Source organism: Poromitra crassiceps, assembly GCF_964638095.1.
Source record: "Poromitra crassiceps genome assembly, chromosome: 1".
NCBI classification, from domain to species: domain Eukaryota; kingdom Metazoa; phylum Chordata; class Actinopteri; order Beryciformes; family Melamphaidae; genus Poromitra; species Poromitra crassiceps.
Genome location: NC_139623.1, coordinates 62,644,255 through 62,665,005, shown reverse-complemented (window position 1 = coordinate 62,665,005; position 20,751 = coordinate 62,644,255). Strand labels below are relative to the sequence as shown.

The following is a 20,751-nucleotide window of genomic DNA, read 5'->3' as shown; positions in this document are numbered from 1 at the left end:
ACCTGACAGAGGAAGCTTCACCGGTAGGACATACAGTAGCACGTGGGAGGTTCACGCTATTCCAACCAGTTCCCCTCCCTCTGAACAGGCGCCCTTAACGACCAGAGGAGGAACCACATTAGCAACCAGGATATTGCATGTTTTGGTGAAGGGGGTTCCTATATGAAGGAAACCCCCGGGAGGCACGTGGAGAACATGCAAACTCCACACAGAAAGGCCCTTTTGACGACCCGACCCGGGCGGTGGGCACTCGAGGACATGCGGACGGGCACGCATTCCTTCAGCGTTCACAGCGTCCCAGGTGGGAATCGAACCCAGGACCTTCGAGCTGGGAGGCGACAGCGCTTACCACTAGAGCTGGGTATTGGTTCAAATTTCAAGAATCGATTCGATTCCGATTCACAAGGTTGCAAATCGATTAATTTTGATTCGATTCGATTCGATTCCGATTCGATCAATTTCAATATTGATTTGGTTAGTGATACCAAAACGTGTTTTTTGAGCTGTAACCTGAATTACACAGGGGTTCCCAACCAGCCAAGTAGATACATGGGGAAAAAAAGTTGCAGACCTGTTGTCAATTTTAATGGTTTTAGTTACACATATATTTACTCACCAGGTGGTGACAAAGGGTAAATAACAGCCTTTTCATCTGTCAATAAAGACACTTTCACAATTATGCACAGTGACTTGATTTCAGCCTATATAATTTCTAAAAGTAGATATTAAACATTTCCATTCATGTAGCCTACAGTATTTATGTTTTTGTTTTAACTACAAACATAAATAAACGTCAACTTGAAACTATGTTTCAACTACCACACACAGCATAATATTTTAGCCTGTTTATTAAAATATATATATATATATATATTTAAAAAAAATCGATCTCTGGACATATGAATCGATAATCGAGGATTAACACATTCACTGCCAGCCGTTTTTTTTTTTTTACTGTAGGTAGGTTCTGCCAGAGGGTTTTTTTGAGGATTCTGGCTCATCTTTCAAGACCCGAGGATTCTTTTCTGCTAAGATTTTGTGAACACACAATATCTCAAAAGAACTAATAGAATGTGTGCTTTCTCTGTCTAAAAGAGTTAGTTTGTAGAGTTAGTAGTTATGTAAGCATTAGCAGTTGAATACAGCATGGTTTCAGCGTCTGGAAAATTATTCTGAGATAAACGGCTTTTTGTGAAATTCGATAGAACAGTCACTTTAACCATTCATTTTTGGCATCAGTAAGACGTCAGACATCTAAACAATAGTTTTGAACAGTAATTTCCTCCATAACAGCAGGAAACACCCCTCTGCTTCAAACTCCTCCCTCCGTGTGTGTTCTTCTTGGCTGCAGCGGGCATGTCACAAGCTCGTTGCTGCTGCTGCTGTAACCTCGCGTCACCAGGCTCACTGCTTCTGCTGCTGCTGCCTGTCTGCTGGCGGCCGCTCGGCAAGTCTGGATATGGGCTTGCTCGTTTCTTGTGATTTCGGTTGAGAGCTTTGATGAAGCTTTTGCGATTCTGGTCTTATTTATGCTGCGTGTTTCAAAGTGTGTTCCACCCGTAATCTATTATGCAAATTTGCAATCCCGCACCGCCAGCAATCAGTGCGAAAACGAAAGCGTTTTCGCCAATCCATTTTCATGAGAATGGCTTCCTCAAACTGCTTTTTGCTTGCCTTCCTCTAGTCTGGGAGAGCACTGTCGCCACTTAGTGGGTCCGTGGAATGGGTTGTACACGTTCGCTGGCTTCAATATTTTTATAGGAGACGTGGGGAGCGTTGATCCACGTCCCACCGTCAAAAAAAAAAAAAAAAATTTTAAGCCGAGATATCTCGTCATTGGCAGTGAACCGTTGGATTCTGTAAGCCGAGATATCTCGTCAATGGCAGTGAACGTGTTAAAATAAAAATCGATTGAAAATCGGAGAATCGATTTTTTGAACCCAGCCCTACTTACCACTGCACCACCGTACCCCCCAGACCACCCATTCTTGGCGATCTCGGTCCGCTTGTTTTGTCTTGCATCCGTGTGCGATTGCTGTGTTCACACTCCCCCAAACGAACTGCACTAAGGGGGAAAATGGTCTCTGTTTCGGAACAACTGCTCCAAACGAGATAGGTGTGAATACACCCTTAGTTTCTTTGATTAGGGGATGCGGTTACGCATAGAGTGGGATTGGGGTTTCTCAAGGGCAGTCTGACTGAATGTATGCCTGTGTATTATGTTTTCATAACACTGGATCAAATAACCAGTCTGTATTTATGTATTACTAGTGCAGTGCCGGTTCCACCCAAAGCACAACCCCGTGGGCACGCCACAAACCCCCCCCCCCCCCCCCCTGCACACACACTGCACTCTGTCAGGTCCCCCATAAAGCCCCCCCCCCAAGACATAGTGAAAGTCCTGGAATTATTGTATAAAGAAGATTTATATAGTGCAGTGCCCCATTCCCCCCTTTCAACACCCCGTGGGCATCCCCCCCCTCCAACTGCACTCCCGTCAGGTCCCCCTAAGTGCATTCCCCAAGTTTGAAGTCGATCTGACAAACGGTTCTCGAGATCCGCGATGGACAGACATACAGAAGTCGATCGGACAGACAGTCCTGGAGGTACATGAAAGCTGTGATTTTATACGTTGAATTGCACAAAGTTTACCACTGAAATATCTGGGGTTCCCAGCAACGCACCCGCCAAGTTTGAAGTCGATCGGATGAATGGTTCTCGAGATACAGTAAACCGCTTTTTGTGTTGCCAATAGGTGGCACTATGACTATGTCCAATATGTCCTATAAGTCCAAATTGCATGAAATGCTGCACCGCACTCCATCCAGGTCCGAGCAGCGCACTCCCCAAGTTTGAAGTCAATTGGACGAATGTTTCTCGAGATAAACTGCTTTTTGTGTTGACAGTAAGTGGCGCTGTCAAATTGCAAGAAATTCAGCACTGCATTACGTCGAGTTCCCAGCAGCACACTCCCCAAGTTTGAAGTCAATCGGATGTGCGGTTCTCAAGATAAACCACTTTTTGTGTTGCCAGTAGGTGGCGCTATGCCGAATTGCATGGAATTCAGCTCCATGCACTCCGTTGCGTCCCCCTAAGCGCACTCCCCGAGTTTGACGCTGTGCCGAATTGCACGGAATTCGGCACTGCGCCGAGTTCCCATCAGCGCACTCCCCAAATTTGAAGCCGATCGGACAAACGTTTGTTGAGATAAATTGTTGAGATTTTTTTTTCAAATCCAGTAGGTGGCGCTATGTCGAATTGCACGAAAACAGGTCACTGCACTCCGTCATGTACTTAGCACACTCCCAAAGTTTAAAGTCGACCAACGGTTCTCAAGATACGCGAAGGCCAAGCTAGAGGAGAGGAGGAACACACAGACAGACAGACGCGGCTGAAAACATGATCTCCTGGCGGAGATAATAATAACCATAGCGATAAATGCCAAAAATCGCTTCTTATCCATATGCATATTTGATCAACATCATTCCTTTCTGGCTCCAGTTCCTTCCGCTCATCATTTCTCTCAATCCTCTAAACAGCATCCGCATACAAAACTCCTTTCTCTACTGTAATCTTTTCCACCTTCTCTTCCCTAACTCTTCTTGGGCACTGAGTCGACTCCACATGATGGTGCCCCTCGCAATGAAGGCACTTCGCCTCATCCTTTCCTAATCTGCACTTACCTACCTCGCAATTCCCCACATCTCCCACACCTCTTTACTCCTCTACATACAGCAGGAACATCTCCCACACCTCTTTACTCGTCTACATACAGCAGGAACATCTCCCACACCTCTTTACTCGTCTACATACAGCAGGAACATCTCCCACACCTCTTTACTCCTCTACATACAGCAGGAACATCTCCCACACCTCTTTACTCCTCTACATACAGCAGGAACATCTCCCACACCTCTTTAGTCGTCTACATACAGCAGGAACATCTCCCACACCTCTTTACTCCTCTACATACAGCAGGAACATCTCCCACACCTCTTTACTCCTCTACATACAGCAGGAACATCTCCCACACCTCTTTACTCGTCTACATACAGCAGGAACATCTCCCACACCTCTTTACTCGTCTACATACAGCAGGAACATCTCCCACACCTCTTTACTCGTCTACATACAGCAGGAACATCTCCCACACCTCTTTACTCCTCTACATACAGCAGGAACATCTCCCACACCTCTTTACTCGTCTACATACAGCAGGAACATCTCCCACACCTCTTTACTCGTCTACATACAGCAGGAACATCTCCCACACCTCTTTACTCCTCTACATACAGCAGGAACATCTCCCACACCTCTTTACTCCTCTACATACAGCAGGAACATCTCCCACACCTCTTTAGTCGTCTACATACAGCAGGAACATCTCCCACACCTCTTTACTCCTCTACATACAGCAGTAACATCTCCCACACCTCTTTACTCCTCTACATACAGCAGGAACATCTCCCACACCTCTTTACTCGTCTACATACAGCAGGAACATCTCCCACACCTCTTTACTCGTCTACATACAGCAGGAACATCTCCCACACCTCTTTACTCCTCTACATACAGCAGGAACATCTCCCACACCTCTTTACTCCTCTACATACAGCAGGAACATCTCCCACACCTCTTTACTCGTCTACATACAGCAGGAACATCTCCCACACCTCTTTACTCGTCTACATACAGCAGGAACATCTCCCACACCTCTTTACTCGTCTACATACAGCAGGAACATCTCCCACACCTCTTTACTCGTCTACATACAGCAGGAACATCTCCCACACCTCTTTACTCGTCTACATACAGCAGGAACATCTCCCACACCTCTTTAGTCGTCTACATACAGCAGGAACATCTCCCACACCTCTTTACTCCTCTACATACAGCAGGAACATCTCCCACACCTCTTTACTCCTCTACATACAGCAGGAACATCTCCCACACCTCTTTACTCCTCTACATACAGCAGGAACATCTCCCACACCTCTTTACTCCTCTACATACAGCAGGAACATCTCCCACACCTCTTTACTCCTCTACATACAGCAGGAACATCTCCCACACCTCTTTACTCGTCTACATACAGCAGGAACATCTCCCACACCTCTTTACTCGTCTACATACAGCAGGAACATCTCCCACACCTCTTTACTCGTCTACATACAGCAGGAACATCTCCCACACCTCTTTACTCGTCTACATACAGCAGGAACATCTCCCACACCTCTTTACTCGTCTACATACAGCAGGAACATCTCCCACACCTCTTTACTCCTCTACATACAGCAGGAACATCTCCCACACCTCTTTACTCCTCTACATACAGCAGGAACATCTCCCACACCTCTTTACTCCTCTACATACAGCAGGAACTAGGGATGCACGATAATTATCGGACCGATAAATTATCGGCCGATATGGCCATATTGCGTTATTATTTATTATTCAGATAATGGCCTTTTTCCGATAAATTAACAGCCGATAATCTAGCTTAGTTTTTGCCTCGGACCGGAGCTATTGTTGTCGCACGCTCATGACATCACAGCTGCGACGGCCAAACATGGCTGCTGCCATGCAGTATGTTGCCGTTTTTCACAGTTTAGATGATCACAGCTATTGTAATTTGCAATCCATATCCCGCACAGGTTCCGAGAGGAGGGCAAACGTCTATTACGTTAAACCACAGCTGGCGATGATGCAGCGGATGTTTGTTGTTTACGTTAGCTGTTGTTAGCGAGTGTTAGCATTAGCATTAGCTCAGCGTTAGCTCGTAGCGCGGCCTACACTTCAGGCTCGCCCGCTTGGCAGACACACTGACACTGCTTGTGATTAAACAGCATTAAAAAGCATTTCATACTCACAGAGCTGGTGTAAACATATAGAAACTAATGGAAACCCCTTTACCCGAAATGAAACATCCAGGGATTGTGTATTTAACCCCAAAAAACAACACACTAACGTTAAGCTAACCGCGCTAGCCGGGAGTCCCACTATAACAAAGGGACTTTGGAGTCGAGCTAGCTACTGCAGCTGCTGGACAGAGCTATCTTACAGAGCCAATAATAAGGAAAACAAAGGTGCAGTCGTGCACTTATAGGCTACATAAAAAGCAATCATATTATATCAGAAGTTTTATTTGTTTTGTGTTCACAGTGATGTTAGATTTGGTTAGGCCAGAGCTATGCTCACTATCTGCCTTTTTTTAACCCCAGGTGTGCATAAAATACAGGTAATATATATATATATATAAAAATATATATATATATTTTTTTTTATTATAATAAATATCGGTTATTGTATCGGTTATCGGCCAGGAGAAGCAGATATTTATCGATTATCGTATCGGTTGAAAAAATCCATATCGTGCATCCAGGAACGTGACCATACTGTTGACAACAATGGAGATTCCAGATAAATGTAAAGTCATAGTGAGTAACAGAGGGAGCCTAAGCAAGACATGGAAAACATGTTCACATTTTGAACCATGCAGACTCTTGAGCTAGAATACATGATTAGCTTTTGAGCCAAGCAGACTGAGCTATAAAAGGTGGAGGCTGGGGTGGTGGAGGCAAAGCATTGCCAGCAGCAGCAGTGTGAGGCAGCATGGGTGGAGCAGATCAGAGTGAGAGAGGAGGCCGTATTTAAACGGACCGCCTTATTGTGAGAATGGCTGTGGTTGGTAAATTAATGATCCAATCAGCGGATGACAGATGGATACAGCTGGGGCGTAGCGCATGACTTCCCTGTTTCGAATGAACTAACGCAAGCTTAATTTTTTATATTTTTATATCTATATCTATATTTTACTAGAAGTAGAAACAGAGCATGGCTCCTTTCTAGCATCCCTCCTACCGTGCCTCATCCTCCTTCCCCTCCACCTCCTCCTCATCATCTGTCATTTGATAATGAAGTACCTCGTTGGTTTGCCCCTGAAGTCTCGCACACTTATGCAGCTCGCACACTACGCGCGCTCACCTGTCCTCGCCCCCTAGATGGGCTCCCATACACAGCTCGGCAACTACACAGCCTTGCTTGATCAACTGTAGTTGAGCAATTGTGCGCTATATGATGAGGGGTTATCAGAGCCTGGAAATGTCAAAGATTGGCAGCAACATTGATTTTGATCCATTTTTAGTTTTTGTGAAGTGTCAGATTCAACAAAAATACCCATTATGCCAGAAAACAGCAAAAAAAAAAGTGTGAATATTTTAATGTGAATGTGAATTAAAGTTGATGTTAATGTGATTCGTTAGGGGCAGGAATTATTAATTACCTGATATTTAGTATTCATCCTGGAGGTAAGTTTTTACAGTGTTTTCATTATTTTCCACAATTTCCCCATTGTTTGTCAGAGCGATCAATTTCATGCAGTTTACATGAAGGCCCCTATTCTCCCACAGGCCTTCGGCGCTAAAAAACGTGCCTTGCGCCTGTCTCGGGAAGATATCAATATGGCTTTACGCTGCCAAATGCGCTTTAGGCCGAATGGGCGTGGCGCACTCCCTGAATGGGCGAGAATGGGCGTTTCGGCGTTAAATATCGGCGTAATGATATCTTCCCACCTGGCGTAAATTTAGCGCTTTGCGCTTTTGAAAAGCAGGCCTATTCAGTGCGCCGGTTGCGTGGAGCACTCCTCTGGCTCTCCTCTGTCACCCTTCTCTGTGTCACTCCCTCTCTCTTGCTCATATCAGTCTGACAGGCACAATACGACTCTCTCTCTCTGACTCCCTCGCTCAGACAGACACAACACGTCCCATAGAAAAAATAAGTTGTAAGTTCACTGCAATGTGAATGTCCCAGCATGCATTGTGCTTCTCCATTTCGCTACTAAATAGCAACCAAATGAGCCGAAAACCTATATTAAGGGAGGATCTAAATAATGTGTAATGGTAACACAACCTGCAATTGTAGAACATTTCAATATTGGACCAAAACATCGAAATGAAAACACCACCCTATGTGAAAGATATATGTACTCCTGGGCCTATATATATCTCTTGTCGATTTAACGTGATTTAGATAAGTGACAGCGGAACGCGCTTCTACTGTCATCTGCTATACTGTGATGTCCGCTCCAATAACTTGGCCCTTCACATTTAGTTTTACAATAAAAACACATTTATGCAATGACTTTACATAATGTAGGGTATATTTATGTGCATCATCCTTCCTGCAGCAGGCGAGAGAAAATTATATCTTTCTGGACAAACTTTCACCAATCTAATAGGCTATATTTTTCTAGCTGATGCATTTAGAACATTCTTTTCACTTTGATCTTGCTATAGTGTAGGGTATTTACATGCTTGCAGTATTTAAACTGCAGTTAGATTGGTTTGAGAAGCATAATAATATGGAATAATAGCCTATATATGGAGACAGACAGACTGGATGAAGGGGGGGGGGGGGGGGGGGGGGGGGCAGAGCGCTTGGCTTTTGTCTGGTTTTGCTGGACCACTGGAATTGGAGCTTAAAAGGCAAGCGTGCGATTCGTTTATTGCACTTATCCAATGAGCATGACGGTGCATAATTTTATGCTTAAAAGGCGTGGTTGTAATGCTTTAGGCTGCGTGGAGCGCCAACACCAAGATATCAAGTGCGCTGGTCCACGCCCACTGCGCCAGGCGCTCGGCCTAGAAACTACGCCGATGCAAAGATAGGGGCCAATATGTATAGGAAATGGATCCCTATACCAAACAATGGGGAAATGGTGAAACATATGAAAACATGGGAATAAACACATTATTTGCTTGGTTGGTTCTTCTGATATTTGAGTATTTCATACCAAACAGTTGGGGACGCCCGGTGAGGAACTGCCCACTGGGGAGTTCCCCTGAGAACTACAGACCTTCAAGGACTTTTTTCTGTTTGCATTTGCACTAGGGCTGGGCGATATATCGAATATACTCGATGTATCGCGGCTTGTGCCACGTGAGATGTAGAAATGACTATATCGCGAACATTCGAGTATAATTGTCACGCATTGTTTATAACTTAAGCCGCCGGCATGACTCGCTTCACGTTTCCTCTTGTCAGCTCTCTCTCTCAAGGGAGAGCTCTGTCACACTCAAAAGGGAGGGGGAATCACATGGATACGTCAAACGCGTCAAACCGCGTCAGACACACCCGTCCTTAACTCATTCATGGCCAAAGACGTCTTTAATGTGTTATCAGGAATAGCCCTCCCAGCCAAAGACGTGTTTGACGTGTTTTTGTTTTTATTAGTGCAGCGCGTAGTTCAAAGACTTCCCCAGCCTGTGACATGGTATCAGGTCCATGGCCTCAAAGACAAAGCCGACAACACGTGAACAAACACATACCGCAGCTGTTGTTTTGAAATGAGCAGGAGGAAAAACAGAAAACAGAGAAACGCGCTTCCTTGTGCAGAGAGGAGAAACGCCATTGAAACGCCCCTCGGCGCGCTGCACGAGCTGGTCGCCTTGCTGCAGGGCAGCGGACATCGATCAGTTGTTCGCGGTAGTCAAACCCGTGACCAACATGATCGATCCTGGTCCCTGGACCCCGTTCCTGTGTGCCAGCCCGAAATAGACGAGACGGAGTCACAACTTTGTGAGGAGGAGAACAGCAGCCTCGCCACAGAAATGGCTTTCACACAGAGCCAAGCAGCACGGCCACTTTCCTGTCGAGGGCGAGGAAGACTGGACTCCAATGCGACAGGACCCGGATGATCTCGCGGTAAGGAGTGTGTGTGTGTGTGTGTGTGTGTGTGTGTGTGTGTGTGTGTGTGTGTGAGAGACTACACTGATCTCTGCATTCTATGATCATATAGTTTACTGAGACACTAGTACACTACACTGTCTCTGTACTAAATGTGATTATATAGTTTACTGAGGATATGTTGCTTTTATTTCAGATGAGGAGCCGATTGTGAGCCCACATCTCAGAATGAGGTCAGGACGGTCATTTAGGTCTGCTAAATGACGAAATGTAATGTAATGTAAAGAGACACACATGGGCCCCGCGCACACACACACACACACATTCACACTCACTCACACTGAGTAAACTGTATTGTTGAATGTAAAAAAAGCACTTCATGTATATATATATATATATATATTTATTTATTTATTTTTTTGTCATTTGTGTCATAACGAATAATATTTACATGTCTGATGTCAATACAGTTCAAAATAAAAGAATTGAGAGCGAGTTCTGCCTGAGATTGTGTGCTTTACAAAAATGCCATTTTCTGCAATTTCTCTTCTCAGAGAGACCTTTTTGGTGAAAACAGGGTGTATATAAATGGCTATAAGTAGAGTACAGAACATGCTAAAAGCTCACTTTTTTTTCCTGGTGAACCCAGAGACGTACATCTTCATTTTGAGGTATTGCAAATCACTTTGGTGCTAATAGATAATTTACTGTGGGTCTTGAAAGATGACCAACAATTATGAAAATCTTTGGCCTGTGCTAAATATTGGCAGTCCTAAACTGGCCATGAATGAGTTAACCTATGTCAACCTATGTGCGATTCGAAATCACGCGTCCGCACCAACCAACCCAAGCAGGCGCAGTTGGCGAAACATGGCCGCCTCCAGTGTAGCTGTTGACAGTTTCAAATTATAACAAAACAACCACTATTGCGATTTGCAATACATGGCCCGCAAGGTTTCTGAGATTAGGGGAAAGTCTGAACTGGCTTTACGCTAAACCAAACGTGGGGAGGACGCAGCGGATTTGTTTGGCGTTAACTTTAGCTGTTGTGGTCGGTGCTAACGTTAGCTAGCTGGTTAGGCTACCTAGTTCAGCAGCCAGCGCTCCACAAGCTTGTTGTGAAAAAAATCCCCGCATTTAAAGCACTTCATACTCCCAGAGCTGGCGTAAACCATAGAGAACCTCATGCATTACTCAAAATGAAACGTCCAGGGTTTGTGTCTCCAAAAGCAACTAACGCTAACGTTACATGCAAGCTAACGTAGCTAGCTGCGGGGCAGTCATGATCTATAAGGAAAACGAATGCGCACATAGCCTACTGTGACGGTTTGACTTTGACTTATCCTTCCTTCTTTTTTCTGTATTACTTTGTTAGGGGTGCCAGCCAGGTCTCTCTCCTAGCATTTAAGAGTTAAGTCAGGGTTGTGTCATTCAGTCTTACCAAACCTCACAAAGGTGCACACAAAACAACATGTACACCCAGCACATTGAATGAACAAAGTTCAACCCAGCAAGAACAAATGCATTAAAGGCAAACATTAAAGGCAAACACAGAAACACTCAAATAATTTCAGACCACACCCAACAAACTCAGTTTCAGTATATATTGTGCAAGAAATAGTTTCAGGGAAAAGTTCATTTCCAGTCCATATCCCTCAGTTCACCCAGGTAATCCAGTCCAGGATTTACACCCGACCCATCCAGTCAGTTCAATGGTTCATAGTACCACAAAAAGTAATCCATTCCATTTACAGGTTTTCTTTTCACAGGTTATGTGCTCCCAGCAAAAAAGCCCTGGTGAAACAAGGAAATTACATTCAGTGCAATTCAATTCAGTTCAGCTTATTAATACAACCCAACACAAAGCAAAGAATCCACAAAACCCGGTCAAGTAAGAATAGCTTTTCTCACTTACAGTCTGTCAGTCAGTCCAATATGCAGTCCGCGAATCCTTAACGGGTTTTGCTGCTGCGGGTGGGTGAGTGACGCTGGCTTCAGTGGCTTGGGTAAACAGCGAGAGAGCTGAAAGGAGAGCATCCGAGCAGAGAGGCAATGGAGCGATCTGGGAGAAAACAAGAGTTTGTTGAAGGCACGGAGGACGGCTTCAGTGGCAGGTGGATAAACAGTGTGACCAGCTTTACTTTAAACAGCCTTACTTTTTGTTTGATGTCCCATCTGAGCGTGCTGCTCCGGCGGCGACGCACCTCTCGCTTTTTCCTCCTTCCTCCTCTCAGAAGAAAAACTGAATGAACTTATGCGGAAGGGAGTTGAATAATGGCGCGAACGGGAACGAATCCGTAAGTAGATGGGTGTATCCGGGGGTGTGTCTGTATCGTTGTGAAACGTATGGTCCGGGGACAAGTCTAGGTTGTCACACTACATAAATGTCAACATCACATACGTGTATTTTCTTTAATCTAGACTAGAGGCATCATTTTTCAGTCAAAAGTGAAACGACACAGATATGATGGCGTATTAGTAGGGTCATCTGTGGCACTTCCGTGACCGTGGAGAGCGAAGGTCCGTTTCTCAATGGATTTGTCATCTAGGAGGGTTAATAAACAAATTTAGCCGGGGTGTATTTTTAAAAAAGGCGGGGAAAATATTTGAGAGACCAAAATCCAAAATGTCTGCCGTGGAAATTAACTTTTTAATGGTTTGACCTACAATGATGCACAATACATGGTTTCAGAGCTTATTCTGGTCAAGGAATACATATTTGGTGTTTATATAATGATTTGACTTATTTTTGACCTTCAAATACAAGATGGCTGCCAATTTTGAGCTCTAAAAGGCAGTTTTTTCAAAATCGTCATAGAGCCTTCATATTAGGCTTGAATGACAGGTCTTCTCATGATGAGTTGAATAATATACAGTATAAGTACACAGAAGTAATCTCTGAGGTCATTAAAGTCAATGTTTGTGTGTAAACAACAGTTGCTGATTTGCGGTTTCCCATTAAATAGGGTAGGCTACTGAGAATATGGTGTCCAGTTCATCCCATCACATTTTCATAATGAATCAAAAACTATTTTGCACTATAGCCTAACATAAAATAGTATTCTGTATGCAAAGCTAGCAAGGTTAGTTGCTTGAGCTGAATTTAAAGGTCAACTCAAAACAAACAATGAAATTAACTTTGAAATTAAAACTGAATCCTAGGCTATTAAATTTCATCAGCACACAGTAAAGGAAACTTGTCTTTGAACTCAGCTGACTGTCTAGTCCTAATCCCTGTTGTGCAATGTCCCTTTTCAGTGAAGTTTTAGTTTTTGTTAAGAGTATGGACTTTTAATCTTGACCTTGTTGGTAGGCAACGGCCCTTTTTCAGTCAAGCATTTTCAGATTAGCCCAGTCAGTCTGTGAAGCAGTCAGTGTCAGCACTTGCGCGAGCTCGCTTTTTCTCTAACTAATGTTAACATTACACACTTTAAGACACTTTGTTTGAGGATATAAAAGGAGGTACGGTGGTGTAGTGGTAAGCACTATCGCCTCACAGCTCGAAGGTCGTGGGTTCGATTCCCACCTGGGACGATGTGAACGCTGAAGGAATGCGTGCCCGTCCACATGTCCTCGAGTGCCCACCGCCCGGGTGGGGTCGTCAAAAGGGCCTTTCTGTGTGGAGTTTGCATGTTCTCCCCGTGCCTCCCGGGGGTTTCCTTCATATAGGAACCCCCTTCACCAAAAACATGCAATATCCTGGTTGCTAATGTGGTTCCTCCTCTGGTCGTTAAGGGAGCCTGTTCAGAGGGAGGGGAACTGGTTGGAATAGTGTGAACCTCCCACGTGCTATGTCCTACCGGTGAAGCTTCCCCTGTCAGGTGAAAAGAAGCGGCTGGCTAACTGCCCATGTCTCGGAGGAAGCATGGAGCCAGTTTCGGCTCTCCCCAGATCGGCAGAGGGTGGAGTAGCAACCAGGATAAAGAAATTACGTTAGCACTAATGGGGGATAAAAATGGGATAAAAAATCGGGGGGGGAATATATAAAAAAGAAAAAGAAAAAGAAAACTTTGTTTGAGGTTATCAACGTTATTCACTAGTCTAAAGATAGTTCTACCATCAAGAACATATAAAACAAAAGCAAAAACAATTTTTATTTGCAGAAGTCATCATTGATATTTGGTGTTAGCTAACGTTAGGTAACGTTATTATTTTTAGCTAAAGTTAATGTTATCTGTCTCCACAATTCTGTCAACTGACATATGCATTTGCTTTTGAAAATAAACAGCGTATAACAGCAATATAATATAACAGTAATATAATAGCGAGTTGCTTTCCCTCCCAATGAAAGACAAAGCACACAATGTCCTATGAATGTGTCCTAAAATGTGACAAGCCTTGCAAGCCCACCGATACAATAAATCAAGGCAAATGGGACAGCTTACAATTAAAAGCCCAAGACTGGTCAGGACTTGATAAATTTGATGATGTTTACACCACCACCTCCTGGGAAGATGGGGCAACCAATCGGTACATGCATTCGTCATGTTATATTTCTATTTAATCTTCAGTTATGCTTAAGCAAGCCAGGCTGTTTATTTTCAAAAGCAAATGCATATGTCAGTTGACAGAAGTGTGGAGACAGATAACATTAACTTTAGCTAAAAATAATAACGTTACCTAACGTTAGCTAACACCAAATATCAATGATGACTTCTGCAAATAAAAATTGTTTTTGCTTTTGTTTTATATGTTCTTGATGGTAGAACTATCTTTAGACTAGTGAATAATGTTGATATCCTCAAACAAAGTCTCTTAAAGTGTGTAATGTTAACATTAGTTAGAGAAAAAGCGAGCTCGCGCAAGTGCTGACACTGACTGCTTCACAGACTGACTGAGCTAATCTGAAAATGCTTGACTGAAAAAGGGCCGTTGCCTACCAACAAGGTCAAGATTAAAAGTCCATACTCTTAACAAAAACTAAAACTTCACTGAAAAGGGACATTGCACAACAGGGATTAGGACTAGACAGTCAGCTGAGTTCAAAGACAAGTTTCCTTTACTGTGTGCTGATGAAATTTAGTAGCCTAGGATTCAGTTTTAATTTCAAAGTTAATTTCATTGTTTGTTTTGAGTTGACCTTTAAATTCAGCTCAAGCAACTAACCTTGCTAGCTTTGCATACAGAATACTATTTTATGTTAGGCTATAGTGCAAAATTGTTTTTGGTTCATTATGAAAATGTGATGGGATGAACTGGACACCATATTCTCAGTAGCCTACCCTATTTAATGGGAAACCGCAAATCAGCAACTGTTGTTTACACACAAACATTGACTTTATTGACCTCAGAGATTACTTCTGTGTACTTATACTGTATATTATTCAACTCATCATGAGAAGACCTGTCATTCAAGCCTAATATGAAGGCTCTATGACGATTTTGAAAAAACTGCCTCAAAATTGGCAGCCATCTTGGATTTGAAGGTCAAAAATAGGTCAAATCATTATATAAACACCAAATATGTATTCCTTGACCAGAATAAGCTCTGAAACCATGTATTGTGCATCATTGTAGGTCAAAGCATTAAAAAGTTCATTTCCACAGCAGCCATTTTGGATTTTGGTCTCTCAAATATTTTCCCCGCCTTTTTTAAAAATACGCCCCGGCTAAATTTGTTTATTAACCCTCCTAGATGACAAATCCATTGAGAAACGGACCTTCGCTCTCCACGGTCACGGAAGTGCCACAGATGACCCTACTATATAGTGAGGCTTTCCATGCCTCACTATAGAACTGGCCCCAATGCAAAATTCAGACCGCTTATATGTTGCCGTCATGCCAATAAGAGTCTAAATGTAATTTTTTATGTTTTATCTGCAGACTAAGCAGCTAGGCTTTCGGTTCTATAAAAGCCATTACTTTTTGTATTGACTATTGAGTGATACACTTTACTAAAACAATCATATTATATCAGAAGTGTTGTTTGTGTTCACAGTGATGTCAGATTTGCTTAGGTCAGAGCTATGGAATATTAAATCGTCCATCTTTGCTCACTATCTGCCCTTTCTTTCTTCTTCTTTTTTACCCCAGGTGTGCATAAAATACAGGTTAATAACTTATGGAAAAGTCATGGAAATCCATTGGTCAAAATGTGTATGAACCCTGAAGGGTTAAATTGAGCATTTATGAGAGATTTCAAAAATATCGAGATATACAGTATATCGTGTATCGCGATATAGCCGAAAAACATTGCGATATTCTTTAGAGGCCATATCGCCCAGCCCTAATTTGCACCACTAATAGGAACATACTGTAGAAAGCCCTACTAGTAGCTTCACACAAAAGCAAGTTGGAGTTCACTGGGGATTGATACTACTTTGGCTAACAATTAGCTATCTAACACTTGCAACAACAACAACAACAAAAAGTTAACAGTGGTGATACTGTACTACCACGTCAGGGCATTTCTAGAGGTTCGACCATAGACATAAATAATATGGACGTATCTATCGTCAAACGGTGGGTGTCACCATCTTGATTTTTCGTCAGCAGAGTGGGAGGGAATGGGTTGAGTCCTTCCGCACCTCACGTGAGATGGGAGGTTCCCAGAGCTGCAGCTCCGCCTTCTACTGGTCCGTGATCGGCAAGCTGCGTGATCACTGGACAGGCGATCTGTCAATCACCCCCTTTTCTATCATCTATTTGACTCCAAACGGGCGAGTTATATAAAAATTTACCCCCCTACAGTTGTTATGAAAAGGTGAAAATAGCTACAGGTAAGAACTGGAAATATGTTTAATCATGTTACAAAGTCGGGCATTTTAACATGAGGGGAATGCCTACCGCCCCCGACGCCTAGTGGCCATTCGAGGAACTACAGCTTTTCAATTCACTTCAGCATCCTCAGAGGGAAGGGGGTGGGCTTGCCCACTGGGTTCGACCAATCGACCTACACTTACATCTCGACCATGAAAAGTTTCCTCTTGTGCTGGGAAAGTACCTTACTTGAAGTAGGAGCTAAAAAAACTCCCTTAAAAAAGGGGAGATTTACTCCAACTGTTCTTACAACTATGAAAAGTTGTAGACAGTTGCTGTGTTTTTAATGTTGCAAACCTTTGTGACAAAATTCACCATGAGCATCCATACACAAACCCAACGCTTCTCACTCACTCTTTAAAAAGCATCTTAAAAAGCATCTTATCCATACATGAATCATCCAACCATCAATCCAACTCCCTCTCTGCCCTTGCCATTGTCACGTTCCTTGTTTTTCTTTTGCCTTCTTTTGTGTGCCCTTCTCCGATCTGTGTATATTGTCTCCTTATTCCTCCATCTGCTACGCTCTGCTTTGTACCTTGTCTCCTTATTTATCTGCATAAGTCATTGTGTTAGCCTGGGGATGTCAATAGTCTAATTTTCTGTTAGCCTATTGTAACTTTGTAATTTTTTTTATATGATTATTTTTTACATGATTATGATTGTACGATTATGATTGTTGATAGGGGTGGAACTCCGTACAAGCCCTGTGGGCTTCGTTCCCTCCTTGCACTGTTTTAATGTGTGCTAAATAAATAAACATAAACATAAACAAACATAAACTCAGATGAGCTTAAAGCTGGACTTACAGGCGTAGGTCATGGCGAAGCTGCTGGCTGTGTCCACCATGTCCACCTGTGGTACCAGTTTGGGGGCATCCTGGTGCTGAGCCAGGGCGAAGCGGAACACCTCATACTCATGAGAGCCGGTGGGGAAGAGGCCTCCTGTCAGACACACAGACACACCCATCAACACAGAGACAGAATACGTATAAGCCAAAGCGTTTTTGACAACAGTGCTGCTGCCATTTTGTCATGAAAATGCCTCCTTTCTCCAATGGGAAACAGCTCAGAACCATGACAGAAAGAACACAGGCCATTAAGAGGTTATTTTGTACAGCACTTTGTAGGCAGTTGTTTTCCTCACGTCATTACAGTATAGTCTTCTTCAGGCCAAAATGGCGGATTTGCTGTGCGCTGATGTTGCAATGGAACAACCTATTAGCCATCAGTTCTTAGCAATGTATTTTCTTTTCAATATTTTATTTACAATTTTTCAAAACAATGCACAAATAAGACAAACACGCTCAGACACGAGAAAGAAAGAAGAAGAAAAAAACATTATTGACATTCAATATTACCAGCTGCATAAGCAGTGTTGAGGAGTAGTGTACTAACTACATGTAGTTGAACTACATAGTTTAACTACAGTTTGCAGTAGATTGCTGGTAGTTCAACTACCGTACATTCATATTTCGGTAGTGAGCCAAGTAGTTAAACTACTTTTTGGACATTTTTGTGTAGTTTAACTACTCAAACTACAAACTACAATTTGGGGCAATAAAATGAAAGGAATATACATATTTATTTTATTTTACCATAACTGTTGAAACAGAACCCCTTTGACAGGACTGCCTCTTTTTCTTTCACCCTGATTGCTTTGAAGGCAGCATAGACCGTGAAGGCAGCGAGGATCCCACTAACGTTACTGTACTTCTTGACACAAAACCAACGCTGCCTCTGATTGGCTTGCCCTGATATCCTTACTAGGGATGTTCATCAATTATCAAAAATCGATAATTGATCGTTAAGGAATTGAATCGATCATGTGGAATTTTTATCGATTATTTAATTTTTTTTTATTTATTTTTTTGGACTAGGTTTGGGTGGAATTCGTTCCTCCTCGCCCCACTCCATTGCACAGCCGACTAACGTGAGGTGGAGCTTCATATAGTCTCTAGTTTTCTGGCTGGGCACGGGCCTTTGTGCCAACAAAACTGTTTTAAACATGGGGAATTCACACCGGCATGCGCCGGGGACAGCAGAGTGTTGGAGAGGAGACACATTGAAATAAAGAGTTCATTGAGGAGAACACGTTGTCTTTCATATTTTCTGCCATAGGCATTCATTTTGTTATATATATATATATATATATATATATATATATATATATATATATATATATATATATATATATATATATATAATTGATCGTTAATTTTCCCGATTTTCGATTATGGAAATTTTTCAAAATGAACATCCCTAATCCTTACCCTAACCTTAACCAATCCTTAGTCAAGTCTTTACTGTTTATTTGTCTGATAAAACAAAACCCAGAAGAACCAGATTTGTATAACAACAAAAGTATAACATTGAATGTATTGGATTCCAATAAACTCAATTGAAAGGCATATTCTTGCTGGCATTATGCTTTTTTGTAGGCTATTATATTTTATTTCATATATCACAAATGTACATTGTCAATTGAATGTTTTTTTTTACAAAGTAGTTTGAACTACTTTTTCTGTGTAACTTGTAGTTTCCTAAACTACATTTCTCCCAGGGTAGCTTTGCTGTAGTTTCAACTACTTCCATGGTGAAGTAGTTGGTAGCTTCCTAAGCTATGCTTTCAAAGTAGCTTCCCCAACGCAATAAGGTGCTGCTTATATGCTTGTGAAAGATATTGTTCCTGGGATCTCACAGAAGGGGTCCATGAGAAACCAAGTCAAGTCAAGTCAAGTGAAGTTTATTTGTATAGCACATTTCATACACAGAGGCAATTCAAAGTGCTTCACATAAAATGGTTGACAGGAAAAGAAAAGAAAAGAAGAGAATAAAATGGACATTTAAAAGCATCACAACAAAACTTTAAAAAGAGTATAAAAAGTGCATTAAGCAACTTCATAAAATGGACATTTAAAAGCATCACAACAAAACTAAAAAAAAAGAGTATAAAAAGTGCATTAAGCAACAGGCGCAGCAGTTGCAGAAAGAGCTAAAAACTTATAGAGGACTCATTGGGTTTGCATAGTAGCTGTCAGCAGTTAAAAGCGACGGTAAACATAAAAGTCTTTAGTCTATTTTTAAAAGTAAGTAAGGTTGGGGCAGATCTGAGGTCTTCAGGCAATTTGTTCCAGCTAGCAGAAGCATAGTGGGTAAATGCAGCCTTCCCATGATTTGATTTGATCCTAGGGACAGTTAATAAGCTGGACGCTGTTGACCTAAGAGTTCTAGACGGTTCGTAGCGTGGGAGCAATTCAGCTATGTATTTTGGGCCTAGGCCATTAAGTGATTTATAGACTAATAACAGTATTTTAAAATCTATTCTATGACACACTGGCAACCAGTGTAAGGACTTAAGAACTGGAGTGATATGATCAGCTTTCTTAGTCTTCGTTAGAACTCTAGCAGCAGCATTCTGAATGAGTTGAAGTTGCCTAAGTTCTTTTTTGGAGAGACCAGAAAAAAGGCTATTGCAGTAGTCTAACCTACTATAAATGAAGGCGTGAATTAGTTTTTCTAGATCCTGTCTGGACATGTATCCCCTAATTCTTGCTATATTTTTAAGATGATAAAAAGCTGATTTTCTAATTGACTTAATGTGGGAGTTAAAGTTGAGATCGGAATCAATAATAACTCCAAGATTTTTGACTTGATCCTTAGGCTTCAGGGATAGAGACTCAAGGCGTACAGTGATTTTAAGCCTTTGTACTTTGGGGCCAAAGACCATCACCTCAGTTTTGTCTTTGTTTAGCTGTAGGAAATTCTGGCACATCCAGTTATTTATTTGATCAATGCACTGGCACAATGATTCTATGGGGGCATAGTCAGCTGAGGAAAGAGTTATATACAACTGAGTGTCGTCTGCATAGTTATGATAGGCTACTTTGTTTTTTTGCATAATTAGGCCTAGAGGGAGCATATAAAGGTTGAAGAGAACGGGCCCCATAATGGATCCTTGAGGCACCCCACAAGTCATCCTAGTTAGGTCAGATGTGTAATTGCCAATGGAGACAAAGTACTTCCTGTCTTGAAGATAGGACTTGAACCACTGGAGGACCGTACCCGATAGCCCAACCCAGTTTTCCAGTCTGTCCAATAAAATTGAGTGGTCAACAGTGTCAAATGCAGCACTAAGATCCAGTAGCACTAGAATCAAATTTTTGCCTGAGTCTGTGTTCATTCTGATGTCATTTATGACTTTAGTAAGCACGGTTTCTGTGCTGTGATGGGGGCGAAAGCCTGATTGGAGTTTATCTAGGAGATCATTTGAGGTTAGGAATCTATTGAGTTGTAGGTAAACAACCTT

The 20,751-nt window shown here is 42.4% G+C and overlaps 1 protein-coding gene across 2 annotated transcripts in view; it reads right to left on the bottom strand.

Annotated features, from left to right (window-relative positions):
• The window catches only part of LOC310786937 (glutamate receptor 1-like), a gene marked incomplete at its 3' end in the record, with an annotated part of 287,668 nt that overhangs the window by 239,772 nt on the left and 27,145 nt on the right, over nt 1-20,751 (bottom strand). Inside the window, exon 2 of one of the 2 annotated variants that reach the window (XM_083648279.1) lies at nt 17,253-17,387. In XM_083648279.1, the coding sequence (XP_083504405.1) occupies nt 17,253-17,292 (40 nt within the window). In that variant the 5' untranslated portion in view covers nt 17,293-17,387. Of the gene's footprint in view, nt 1-17,252; nt 17,388-20,751 lie in introns of those variants that run through there. The other variant, XM_083648280.1, reaches the window with a different exon arrangement.